At 55.4% G+C, this 13,667-nt stretch overlaps 1 protein-coding gene across 2 annotated transcripts in view; it reads left to right on the top strand.

The window, feature by feature from the left end:
• Window positions 1–6,525, top strand: part of FBXO31 (F-box protein 31) — a 33,137-nt gene extending 26,612 nt beyond the window's left edge. For both annotated transcript variants that reach the window (XM_033128165.1, XM_033128164.1), the window contains 4 exons: window positions 751–860; window positions 1,616–1,769; window positions 2,968–3,359; window positions 4,888–6,525. In XM_033128165.1, coding sequence (XP_032984056.1) covers window positions 751–860; window positions 1,616–1,769; window positions 2,968–3,359; window positions 4,888–5,110 — 879 coding nt within the window. In that variant the 3' untranslated portion in view covers window positions 5,111–6,525. The remainder of the gene's footprint in view (window positions 1–750; window positions 861–1,615; window positions 1,770–2,967; window positions 3,360–4,887) is intronic.
• Window positions 6,526–13,667: the final 7,142 nt, after the last annotated feature.

The raw sequence follows: 13,667 nt of genomic DNA, 5'->3' as shown, positions 1-13,667 counted from the left end.
ATTAATTAAGTTAAATGTGCAGAATCAAGTTATTAAGCTCTAAATATCCGTCACATTGTTTGATTCCATAATGAATTATTGAGCTTTGGGGACACAATATTTATAAAATCTCCCCTTTCATACATTATTTACTGAGTATACAAGGTTAACTATGAGGCACAATTGCGAAAGGAGCATCCACCCACAGCCTCGCCATCCTGGCTACACCGATGGTGTTCCTCATTGGTAGCCAGAAAGCAGCTCTGGCCAACTTGACCAGCGTGAGGTTTAACAACAGCCCTGCTGTGTTCCCGCTCCCCCAGAAGCCTGAGAAGCAGCCTCAGAGGCTGAGCAGTGTCGAATCAGCTCAGTGTAGACAGAGGTGAGGCTCACGTGGCTGCTCCCTGGGCGCTCTGGACATGGTCTGTGGCCCCAGCCTCACCTGTAGGGATCCTATGTCCCTGCCGCTTCCCCTGAAGTCTGGGCGCATGTGCTCTGGGAAAGCAGGGACCAGAGCCCTTCACTTTCTGTTGGTGGCACTCCTCAACAGAAAGGGAGGCCAGGTGCTGGGAGACCAAATGCCGGGCAGCTCCCCATTCTCTGGCCTAGCCCTGCTTCCAGCCACCCACCCAGGGGGGTTTCTTTAGTGTAGGTGTGCCCAGGGCATCATCTGCAGCTGTAACAGTGCTGCTTTGTCCACTCAGCATCACCGTCAGCAGTCTCTCCATACCTGTGTCATGGTGGTTTTCATGACCTGTGTTCTCTTGGAAGGAATTCCGAACGTGGCTGAGGGAAGAATGGGGACGGACGCTAGAGGACATTTTCCACGAGCATATGCAGGAGCTCATCCTGATGAAATTCATCTACACCAGTCAGTATGAGTAAGTGCAGCCCCCCTCTGGGGGTACTGTGAGCACAGTCCCCCTCTCTGGGGGTACTGTGAGCACAGCCCCTCTGAGCACAGGTCTTTGGTACTGTGAGTACAGTCCCTCTCTGTGGTAGTACTGTAACTCAGTATCTCCCTCTTGGGATACTGTGAGCACAGTCCCCCTCTGTGGTAGTACTGTAACTCAGTATCTCTGGGTACTGTGAACACAGTCCCCATCCCTACCTCCCCGCCACCCCCTCGCATGTTTTCTGTCTGATTTGCCATCACCATCTACCAGCAGCATGCTCCATTGGGCCTGGTGTGTGTGCCACATCCTCGGGGTGGTTTTCCCATGTCCACCCTGGGAGATCTGCTTTCTCACCCTCTCTGCCTGTCCCTGCTGCCCCTGTTTAGCCCCTTTGCCATGTCCTCTGTGCAGCCTCCGGTTCCTGTCCCAGGATAACAGAATAGGAGTGGCATTCCCTTTACTCCACTGAGAGCTCCCCTCCAGCCACCTTGGGGTGTCCAGCAGAGCCCCATGAGCCCCTGTTAAGCCCTGTTGGAATGAGAGAAGGTGTAAAGGTACCATGCACACATGGGTGGGGGTGAGCCTGGCTCAGGACCATGGAGTGTCGCTGCTCCCCACTGGCCTGGCCATGCTAGGCCGCCCTGCCTGCCCTTCGTGCAGAGCAGGGAGGAGTGTGGCCTCTGCACTGCTGCCCTCCGTGCAGCTCTGCCGTGCTCTCATGCTGCCCACTGCCCCCACAGCAACTGCCTGACCTACCGCCGCATCTACCTCCCACCGAGCCACCCGGATGACCTCATCAGGCCGGGCCTCTTCAAGGGCACCTATGGCAGCCACGGCCTGGAGATTGTCATGCTCAGCTTCCATGGGAAGTGTGCCAGGGCCACAAAGATCACGGTGAGTCCAAGGTCCGCCTGGCAGGTCCAGCCCTACGTGGACTCGTCAGGTTGGCCGTGGAGCAGTCTGACTCGGGCTGCGCCCTGGCTGCTCGTAGTAGGCCCAGACCCACAGCACAGCTCCACTGGGGAGCTGGTTGGGAAGCAGATCCGTGGGCCCCACCTGGACCTGCTGAACCAGGATGCACAGGGGATTTTGAGTACGTCTGAGGTGGCGTCACCACAGGGCTCTCAGTTCTGGCTGCACTCCGAATTCCCAGGGAAGGTTGAAAACTCACTGATTGCCCCGGCCCCACCCTACAGATTCCGATTTAATGGGGGTGTGGCTGATATGGGGCTCCACAAGCTCCCCAGTTAACCCCGTGGCTGCCACATTGGAGATCCCCCACATTAGCACACAGGCCCCACTGCCTGTCCTGGCCTCAGTGGCTCCTGAAAGCGGTTGGAGGGCTGTTGAGCTGAGTGCGGGTCCTGAGCAAGTAGGCCACGCATTGCCCTCTCCAGGGGCCACTGTTCACTCTGTGCTCACCTGTCATTTGCAGAGTTGTTGGGGTGAGTTTCTGGCAGAGGCACTAACGCATCCTGAAGAAGCAGCGCCTCTTCCTACTCCTCACAAAGCATTACTCTTGTATCTTGGTCCACCAGGGTCCCTTTGCTTTTGAGAAAGCTCCTTGTAAACGAGAGCCCAGAAGCAGGGCTGAGTTTCTGATCTGGGGATTTTGGCGTGTACCTCGGCTCTGGAGAACAGCAGGCCTGGGAGACTGGTCTCCTGGCATTCAGGCTCAGGAGCGTCTGCGTTCCGGGCAGACAGACCTGGGCTGGCATCACAGGCCTGCCGCCTGTGCCTGACCCTGGGAGGGTGCGAACTTCTCTCAACCCCAGCTCTTCAACTGTCACACAGGCTAGTGCCCACTCGAGGTCTTTGCAGATGAGCCGCCATGCTGGGTGCCTGCAGGCCCTCACCAGGTCACTCGTGGGTGCAGTGGTTCCCTGTCCTCAAAGATCCCTACACAGATGGGGCCTCCTGCTCTAGGCACCAATTGTTTAATGCCTTCTAAAATCTTACTTCACAAGGGGTTAGCGCTAAGTCACGGGGAGAGCTGGAGCAAGTTCTCTGGCCTCAGTTGGGATCTAGGCTGGGAACTGCGCAGAGTGTTTTCCTGTGGGTCTCACCCTGCCGACTGCTGCACGCTCCTCAGGGTGACCCCAACATCCCTGCTGGGCAGCAGACGGTGGAGATCGACCTCATGCACCGCATCCAGCTGCCGGACGTTGAGAACCTCCGAAACTTCAACGAGCTCTCACGCATCGTCCTGGAGGTTCGCGAGCAGGTGCGCCTGGAGCAGCAGCAGCAGCAGGAAGACAGGCCCGAGGATGGCGAGGGCCATGGCAGGCATAGCCCCCGCGAGCCCCAGCATGGCCCTGCCCAGTCCAGCGCAGGGCCACCTGCCGAGAAGGGCAGGGAGCCCGGGGACGGAGGGGCCATGGCTGCAGAGGAGCAGCCTGCCCAGGGCGGGCAGGGGCAGCCGTTCGTGTTGCCAGTGGGCGTGAGCTCGAGGAACGAGGACTACCCCCGCACCTGCAGGATGTGGTAAGGACTTGGGAGTAGGTGAAGACTGAGCTGCAGGGCGGGCCCTGCCTCCACACGCCACGTAGAGACAGGGTTGGGATGGGATGGGGTCTGACAGGCCAGCATGGGGGCTTGCTGCAGCAGGGCGGGGGCCTCTGACGGCTTGGTCCAAGCGCCAGCTCAGACCCGAGTGGATGGCACTGTTTCCTGGGCTGCATAGGCAGTTCTCACCGCCTTGGGGAGCCTCAGATGGGAGCGTTAGCACTACCAGACATGGAGACTCTTCCCAGATAGTTACTAAGGTAAAAGGGAGACAAGGCAGGACGCCAGGCAGCACTGACGCAGACAGCAAGGCGGAGGGCTGTCCCCCTGCCCACACCTCTCCCTGTAGAAAGCCTGCTTGAAGTTCACCTGCGTGTCCTTGCAGGTAAGGCCTGTCGTGGGTTCTCCATCCATATTCTAGTGAATGTAGTTCTGCTGTCGGTCCTATGATTTCACTCCTCCTCCTTTCCTTCCTTTCTCCTTTCTGTTATTTTTTTTGCCCTCCTCTGCTACTTTGGGCCAGGACCTCATTGGCTGCTGAAGTGAATCCCAGCCCAGCCAGCATGTGGAAAGGGACTGGCATTGCCGCTTCCCTCCCTGCAGAGGTCAGGGTCCCTGATCGGGATAAGGCCTCCTCCAGGCTGCCAGCCCCTTGCCTCACTTACTGTTCTTACAGTTTTGTCTCAGGCCACTGCCTTCCGCCACTCAGGCCTACCCCTGCCATCCAGGCTATTCCTTGGTACATGAATTACAAGACCCTCGCCCCAGTCCCCTACACTCTAGGGCTACTTAAGTTGAACTAAACTTCGGTCTGGCCCCCTGGCAGAGCTGTGGGATGGCCGTCCACTCTCATGCTGGATATCGGGCTCCGTGGTTGGGGGTTCGTGCTGCGTTCCTCCCGTGTCTGGTTTATGTGTCTACAAGGACCTGGCCTCAGCGCCTGGGCAGGAGACATGTGCTGTGTGCTCTCTAAGCCCAGTGGGCATTCTTTACCTCCCTGTGGCTGTGGTGCTGCTTTCCCCACCCAGGAAACCCTGGGAGCCACCGGCCTCCTGCTCAGGGCTGCTCTCCACGCTGCCGCTCAGCAGAGCCTCTGTGTGGCTGGCAGAGGGGGCGGTCTCGGGTGCCATCCCACGGGCTGGGAGACTTAGGCCAGCCCGTGACTTCCTGTCATTCATCTGAAGCATCAAGTTCTTTGAAAGAAAGATGAAAATGTATTTCAGCCTGATGCCGATCTGGAAACTTGGCCATAAGGGGTATTTGAAAGTTCTGCCTTGTGAGTTCACGTCAGTTGCACACTGACTAACTTTTTATTGATTATATTTGAGTTGATCTATACCTGCTGATTCTTAGCTTCTTGCTGGCAAATAACGAAAGTGGCTCGCATGGAGTGCAGGGTGTTCTAGAACACTCCAGGGTGACAGGGTCCTTGATTTGGGCCAGAACACGCACATCGAGGCCCCTCTCATGCCTCTCTCCCTCCTGCTTCCTCTCTTTCTTTGTTCAGTTTCTACGGCACGGGCCTCATTGCTGGCCACGGCTTCACCAGCCCTGAGCGCACCCCCGGGGTCTTCATCCTGTTCGACAAGGACCGCTTCGGGTTTATCTGGCTGGAGCTGAAATCCTTCAGCCTGTACAGCAGGGTCCAGGCCAGCTTCCGAAACGCAGATGCACCATCCCCACAGGCCTTCGAGGAGATGCTCAAGAACATTCAGTCCCTGACCTCCTGATGGCCCCCTTCCCTGCCGGGGGGCGGCTCCGGACCCTCAGCCTGGGAAGAGCAGCAGCATGCACTTTGGAGATGCGACCTTCTGACCAGAACACCCACCTTCTCTTAGGCGTCTCGACCCAGCTACCTGAGACACTGTCTATAGAGTGTGCAACATATGCCTGTGTAGTTGTCAGTAGCTAATGGGAAAGCTGAGCTGAGCATGTGTTTAAAAAACAAAACAAAAGAACCAGACTGATTTAGAGGACAGGCTGCAGGGGTGTGTAAATAATTGAATTGGAGAAATTGGGTTTGTCTTGGCCCACGAGCAGTGTTCTAGGAGAAAAAAAATCCGCCTTCAGGGAAGTTCATACTGTAACAGGTCTCTTGCCGTGGGCCGATCTAAGGAGTCGAGTGTGTGGGGTGCCAGCTCTACCATCTGCTGTGCAGGAAGCAAGTGCAAGTGGCATGGACCCACGTGGGCCTCAGTGAAGTGAACTTGTCTGCGGCCTGGGCAGGTGCGCAGGGGTAGTGTGTGTGGAAAGAGAGCCCCAGGGAGTCTGGAGTGTCTGGTGTGGGACCCGTGACTGAATTCCTGTTTGTCGACTGACTCACTTGGATTTTGGACAGAAGCGCTTCACCCCATCGCAGTTTAGGAACCCGTGAAGTGGGGTTAGCGATACAGGTCACTAGAGATGTCACTGCAGGGATGTGAACTGCACCCCCGGCCCTGGTCCCTGGGCAGCACCCGTGTGCTTTCCCTGGCCTCTCAGCTTTAGAACCTTCACTGCCGCCAGTTCCAGTCAGCCGTGGTTGCATACATGCAGCCCCCTCCTCCTGCACAGCACATGTTCTGGTGTCGGAATCCCAATTAAAGCGCCGGAAATGGCTGCACACAGTGACCTTGCAGCCCCTTTGCGGGCGAGAGGACAGCTTTCTAGAAAAGTCACACCATACTGATAGGGGTGCACTTTGGAGACCAGACCTCTCGGGGATCCTTTCACATGGAGACCCCGAGCATGGACCCCTCTGCTAGCAAGCCCGTATCGGGTTGGCTTCTGCATTTGGGGATGCCCTCTGAGGTCCCTGCTGATCTGTCTCCTGAACAGCAGAGCCCTAAATGTGTGCAAGCCTCTGAGAATGTTTCAGCTCTCCCTGCAACCCACAGAGAGCCATCTCCACACCACCTGCCCAGAAGTGCACTTCATGGGGGGCAGGGCAGACTTTGTCCTCCACTCCGTTGCTTGTCCTTGTTGGGTGGACTGTGCTGAGCCCTCACTCTGGGGGCGAGGGACCCCAGGGAAGGGGGCAGCTTTGTGGTGCCTTCATGTAAGAGACCAACCTAAGCTGTCCCACGAAATGTGTACTCTGTTTTCCCAATTTCTCCCTGACTGACCTTTTTTTTTTTAAATAAAGAATCTCATTGCCATAGCTTCAGTACGTTTGGCAACTTTGACCTTCCTTTGCTTCCTAGTATCATAGAATTGACAAGCTTTGGGGTACAGCCCCTACATGGCAAACTGGCCCTCCAGGAGGTTGTGTGAAGACCTCCCGAGGCAAGTGGAGAGGGTGGGGTCCCTACTGGGTAGCAGCAGAGTTCAGCTGCCTGGTGGTGTCAGTTGAATCCTGTCAGAGATACATGCTCACGGCTTACCTTCCAGATCCTTCTAGCAGGTCCTGCAGTCAAGTTGAGGCATGGTCCCAGTTTCCTCGTCTTTGGTAAGATAGCCTAAAAGCATTGTCACCCCTCCCCTGTCTTGCAGTGGGACTTTTTCATGCCAAATGTGGCCAGGCCTGAACAGTGGTACCATGGCCATGAAGACTGGAGGAAAATGCAAATGAAGGACCACTGGGCGTGCCAGCTGTTCTTTAAGTTCCACTGCTGAAATAAAATCGGCCTACTTTTCCCAGAGCCTGAGGCTTGCTCTAAAGGATTCCATCTCCATCTGAGGCCTCCCAATCGTTGTGAAGCGTAAACAGATCGAAGATAAGCACTTGCAATTAAAACCCAATCTCACAGCTGAAGGATGTAACCTGCCTTTGGTGTTTAGGTCTATACATGGTTTCCACTACTAATCACTGAAATAACCATGGGCTGTTGGCTGTGTTTACGGTGGCCATGTCCCTGGTGGGAGGTGGGACCCCAGGGCCTGTGGGGTCTGTCCAGCTGGCAGTGGCCCACAGTGAGGCCAGCAGCAGTGACGGACAAGGACTTGTCCTCCGCCCAGCCGGTCGTCCAGGGTACGTTGTTTTCCCATTCTGACGTGTCCTCAGCCAGCTCTCAGGTTCCAGGCCAGCAGGTGAGTGTGCAGGGTCGCAAGACCAGCAGGCTTCCCTTGGTCAAGGGAATGGTCAGGCAGCTCATCAGGGCAACTTCCAACCAGTTAATTCCTTGCAGGTCCAGTAAGGAACCAGAACGACCCACTTTAGGGACCGGCTACACCCATGTGGTGCTTGATTTGGGGAAGTGGACAGGTGGACCTAGGAGGGTCTTGAGACATTTTTCCATCGTTGGCACCTCCTTCACTTTGCCACCTTGCTGCCGTGAGCATGGATAAGTGTGTTGTGTGGCCCGGAAGGAACCTCAGCTGCATCTCTACATGAGGGACATGATCTGCTCCTGCTACCTAACTGAAGAGGATGTGATTGGTTGGCATTTTCAGACACGCATCATTGGAGATTCTTCTATATTGGGGCTGAATGCTCATCGCGTGAGGCTGTTGCAGATGACCTTGTTTTTTTCAGCTGTGTGCCACGGGCCTGGCAGTATATCCGGTTATATCTGCCCAGCCAGCTCAGAGTTCCAGTGTCCACTGCGTGTGAGCAGGTTTGGAGGTCTTGTGGAGGTGGGAGAGTTTCCAACTCCCTCATTCCTTGGTCCAGACTGGGACCTCCCTTCCTGACCACACCCCAGGTCCCTCTGTCTGGTGTCGGGCTCACTGTGTCTGGAGCTCACCGCCATACCTGCCCTGCTTCTCCCCTCCCACACCCTCCTGTCCCAATATCAGGCAGCTCAGAACCAGACAAGTCCTGGCCAACGTGGAGGGTGGGGAGCGCACACGGTGGCCTAATGAGCTAGATGCAGTTGGGCCTGTGTTCCTGCTTCATGCAGAACTAGCCCGAGGCCAGGTTGCCGTGCCAGGCTTCCTCTTTACTGAGAACGTGGGAGTTCGCTGCTGTGGCCCCGATAGCCACGTCCCCTCCCTTAGCCAGCTGATCCTCTCCACCCTGACAACGCTTCAGGGCTGGTGTTGAGTTTGTGGGTTGCCCAAGTTTTCTTGCACTGCCACTGTGAGGTCGCTTTTTCGTGCCCGTGAGCAGTGACAGAGAGGAACAGAAAACCTACGTGCTCATTCCCCTTGTCACTTGCTGAACGTGGTCCCAGGAATCTTGGAATTTCCTGAGTTCCTTGTGATCATGGTGTCTGGCATGTAGACTCCCAGCAGCCCGATGGGAAGACTCAGAGCTTGGAGACAGAAGTTATGTTCTTTGGGAACCCTCTGTTCACTACCTTCAGGTTCCATCTGTTCAGACTGCTGTGGGAATGTCCTCATGTTACCCTCACCTTCTCGAGGAGAAAACGCCTTGATTCATAATTCAGTCTGTCCCAGGGTTAACATAGGTTAACCTCTCTGTCTTTATTTTTGGGAGAAGATCTGGAATGTAATTTGGCGACGTGCTCTCAGAAGTATTTAGAGAGTTGAAGAAAGCCACAATGCCATCGGTTTGCCTGATACTGTGACTGGGTACGAGACGTGCCTGCTTCCGGGGTGTGAGTAACTGGCAGCCGTGGAGCAGGAAGGCATTCCGTCTTCTGGGTCCTCTGCTCCCAGGAAGACCAGGCAGAACACATGGAGAAGTCAGCGCCTTTTGCTTTCTTAGCCTAGTTTTACTTTGCGTTGTTACCTGAGATCAGATAGGCTACTTGGAGCAGGAAAACACTGATGCTGTTTGGTCTTGGAATCCTTGATGATAAAGACGACAGTTGAGATGAGAAGAGTTGCCGTCACTCTCAGGCACCCACTTGGGCTTGCCGGGCGCCGCTCTGGGATGGGGGCAGGGGAGGATGCACCTGTGGGCGGGAGCCTCGGCTGCAATGTCACCAGGGCAGGACGACCGTGTAGGATTGTTACTCCATAAATCAGTGTTTGGAATCTTGTTGTGTGCTTTATAAGTGGCTCTTTTGGGGTGTGATTCAGATGGAGGCTGGAGCCCTAAGCAACATGGGCTGTGGATGTGGGAGGGGATGATTGTGGGAGAGGGCTGGATCTTGGAGGCTGCCCTTCTCATACCTGGTCTTGACACAGTTTTGATTTTCCCAGTCATGGGATGGAATGGCGACCCACCCCGGGAGCCCAGACAAGGGGAGATCCCTGGACCCCTCCCTTTGACCTCAGCTGACATGTGTGTCCCCATCCTGGACGAGGCAGCCCTGAAGGAGCTGGGCCACGGGGGGTTTTCTGAGGCTCAAGTCAATGTGAGTTTGCCTTTTCTGAGAACAGGATAGGATCAGCATAGACTGGGCGGGGCTGTGCTCTGTGGCTGGGCAGACAGCCGAGGAGCTCACTTAGTTTTTGTGTGTGTTTTTTTATCCCTGTTTACAAAAGTAATGTTCTTGTTTTAAAAATTTAAATGTTTAACACAGAAAGTAAATACCTCATGATCCCCTCCAGCCTCGCCAGGAGAGCCGAGAGGGGTCCTGGCCAGGTCCCCTCCTCCATGTGGGGGCCCTTGGGCCCTGCTGTCCCTAAAGGCACTGCAGTGGCAACTCGCTGGATGAGGCCGTGTATGGTCCTTTCTCCCCGAAGTCAGCTGTGTTGGTGGGGCCTCCCCTTGGCCCCCTTGAGAGGGGTCTCTGTGTAGCCCGTCCTCTAGTGGGGACCTAGGGTCACTGCAACATGTGTGGCACCAGCCAGCAAGGTGGGAACAACAAAGAAACGCATGCACTTGGGTCAACTTTTCAGAGCTTGTACCCATTTTAACTCGAAAATCCAGGAGTCATAGAAGGACGCCTTCTGGCTCCTTCCCAGGACGTGGTTTTCAGAAATGGCGCATCTGCAGAGAACAAACAGTCTGCTCAGGTTCCCACAGCCACCCACACCGGGGCCCTGTGCCAATACCCAGCTTTGTTCTGCCCGGCCCTGGGGTGGACAGCTGCTTCTCAGGGAGCAGAATCAGGGAAAGGGGCAGTGGACCACCTGGGACCCGTGTGGGGGCACCTCAGTGAGGCCTGAGCAGCAGAACAAGGGCCCCTGATGGCTCTGCTCCCCCGATGGGCATGACAGGGCCTGTGGCCCAGGCCACGCACAGACCAAGGTCTGTGCAGGGAAGCCAGTGCCATGTGACCCGGCGCTCCTGTCTCCAGCTGTGCTACCTGTTTGGAGCAGGGCTTCTCTACCAGGCACTGTCTCCATGTTTGGAGCCGTCCTGTGTGTTGTAAGGCGCCAAACAGCTCCCCTGGCCTCCCCCGTGGTGACAATCCAAAATGCCTCCAGACATGGCTAGTGTCCTCAGGGGAAAGTCACCCAGTGGAGAATCACTTGGGCAGTACCTGCACCTCCTTGCCCCAAACGGTGTCAAGCATCGGAGACACAATGAAGAAGCAGCAAGGTCCCAGACCTGCAGGTCTGCACAGGTCACAGCTTGGGATGTCCTGTAAATGGGCTGAGGTAGCCTCCACTTGGCCCTCAGAGTGACGCATCAGGGCGTGGTGTATCCCCAGTGCACGGGGAGGTCAAGGCCGAGATGGAAGCAGGTGCAATTGGACTTGTGCCTGACTTGGCTTGAGTGATGCCTGGCCCAGAGCCTGCAGGGTCAGGACAGCAGGCGGGGCACTGTGTCCTCACCTCCCTCCCTCTCTATCTGGAGGGACATCACTCCCAGAACCTGAGCAGAGGCCGAGGGAAGGGGTCTCCGAGGTGGTCCAGAGCTGTGGCTCCTCCCCAGCCCTGGGGCCGTCTTCCCTGGCATATTTCCCCTGGCTCCTGGTGGTCAGGAGAAGATGATGGCTGTTTTGTCAGCAGCATCACTGTCTGCCAAGGGGGGCTCAGGGAGCTTATCAGAAGGGAGATGCTCCCCCAGCCCCCACATGCTGAACCATGATCTCTGGGGGGAGGGTCTGAGCATGTATAACTTCCCAAGCCTCCCGAAAGATTTGGATGCTGCAGCATAGCAGATCTTCCGTAGCTGTCATCTGCTGCGTAACAAATACCCTCTCTTAGGCGGAGGATTCCAGAGAAAATACTTAAGGAATGTGCTTTTAAACAGCTAGCTTTCCTTTGCACTTCAGCAAGAAAAGGTTGAGCTGTCCTTTTTCCCCCCTTGGTTAGGTTTTTGAGATAAAACTTATGTACAGTCTACTTTTAGTGTGTGTACATTTCTTTGAGTTGACCAATACATACAGCTGTGAACAAGAACCATAATTGAGATATGGAATGTTCCATCACCCTCAAAATCTCTGGTGCTGCCCCTTCAGAGCCAGGCCGTCATCCCCCGTCACTGGTAACCACCGATCTGTTCTCCATCCTTAGAGTTTTTCCTTTTCCAGAATGTCAAATAAACAGAATCAGACAGCATGTAGCTTTTTAAGTCTGGCTTCTTCCATTCAGCACAATGTTACTTAGCCTTTTTTATTCATTATTGTCTCCCTTCAAGGAGCCTTTTTAGACACTTTTTTCTAATCCTTCCCGTGAAATTTTAAACCACAGATGTACTGTTAACTATGCATTTGCGTGGGGCTATATGCGTGTGCACACGTGTGCTTGTATTCACACAGGCATACATCACGCGGCCTCCTTCAGGCATGTAAGGACCAGGGCCCTCCCTTTGAGACCCGGGGGAAGCTCCTGGAGACTTCTGAGCAGGCTCAGATGGTTCTGGTCACCATGTTGAGAAGGGACTGGCGGTGAGGAAGGTGGTGGGAGATGTCCCCTGGGAGGCTGCTCGGGGGATTCCAGTAAGGGCTGACACGGCCTGGACCCTGGGAAGTGCCCGGACTCTGGGTGAGGAGTTGTGGACTGCTGGACTGAGTGGGGAAATGAGAGAGAGAGAAGCTGCTTCTGCTCTTGCCTTTGTGTACCACCGGCCCAAACACAGTCTCAGAGATGCCACCTGCTAGTGGCTTGGCCCTGGAGCCCACCTCACAGAGTCGTGGTGACCACTCAGTGGACAACAGGTGCCTGGACACTAGCTCACGGTGGCTGCCATCCCAACTTGGGAGCCCAGGTGGCAAAGGAGGATTTGCTGAGCCTTGCAGTGGATGAGCAGGCCGCACTTGTGCAGTCCTTCAGCGAGTGGCTGCTGAGGAGACTGGGGAGGACCTGGACCCCCGTCCCGTCCTCTCCTCAGGCTCTCTTCAGGATCCAGGACAGGAACAGAGGCTGCCTGAGCCCTGTGGACGGCCCTCATCCCCACGGAGCTTTCCGCTGTTCTCAATGTTCCACAGTTCTATCGGAAGGCACGCTTCCATGGGGCACCATGGGTGAGTGAGACACTTCTCGGAACCCTTCTTCTCCTAGAGGATGGTGGGTGATCTCAGGGAAAGCACTAGGAAGTGGGTCCTTGGTGCTTGGGGTGGGGTGGATGGTGGCCGAGGCATTTGTAAATGAACAAACTCTTAGAGCCTGGCTGTCTGGTTCAGGCTGTGCCCTTTGCGCCGCTCTCTGATGACAGTAAGGGCCAGAGCTTCCAGGGGGCATGAGCCTGTCCTCTAGGTGGTACTGTGTTCCCCAGCAGATCGCTGGAGGATGAGTGAAGGGGAAGTCAGGGGAGACCAAGATGCTAAAATTACACAACTTATCAAAGAGAGAACACTAGAATGGCGCAGACAGAAAGGCGAGGAAAATAGGGGTGACCATGAAGCCCGTGATGCCAGGGAGAAAGGGTAAGTTAAGGGCTTGGGGCAGCAGAGTCGCATGGGATGATGCCCACCAGTGGGGACCGGGTGTGTACTGCGGGGCCCCAGTGTGGGTGAGTGAGCGTCCTGTATGCAGGGGCTGCTAACACAGCACTGACACAAGTCAGCGGCACCTGCTGTGACCTTGACCCAAACCACTGTGTGACCTGGGCAGAGAAGGCTTGCTTAACTTCTGAGGGACCCAGAAGTCCCCCGATGAGGGACATGAGATTTTAAAACTTATAGTTCTTAGATGTTATTTAAAAATCATGTTTTAACTTAATCCACAGGATTTAGATTTGTAGAATTCCTTTTCTATGTCTGTCATGGTCTACTAGGTTGAGTGCAGGCTCAATGCAAGTCCCCCTCATGCTCTCATCCAGGCCCCTTGGTTGGTGAACGCTGCATAACTGCACCACGACTCGGGGACTTAAGAGTCCTTGCTGTGCTCCCCCTTTCTTACCTGGGAGCTTTGGAAACAAAAGCTTGGCAGAGAAATGTTCGGCAGCCACAGGCTTCTCCGGTCCCATGTCCCTTCCGAGACAATGGCAATGAGTCACCCCTGCTTGAAGTGGGAAAAGAAAGGGAAATATAGGGGGGGAAATACGATTCTGCCATACTCAAGAAGTGGCGTTTGACGCGCATGTAACACTCACTCCCTGTCCGGCTCTTTTCAGTACCTTTC

Source organism: Rhinolophus ferrumequinum, chromosome 15 (assembly GCF_004115265.2).
Source record: "Rhinolophus ferrumequinum isolate MPI-CBG mRhiFer1 chromosome 15, mRhiFer1_v1.p, whole genome shotgun sequence".
Lineage (NCBI taxonomy): Eukaryota > Metazoa > Chordata > Mammalia > Chiroptera > Rhinolophidae > Rhinolophus > Rhinolophus ferrumequinum.
This window is presented reverse-complemented; position numbering and strand designations above follow the sequence as displayed.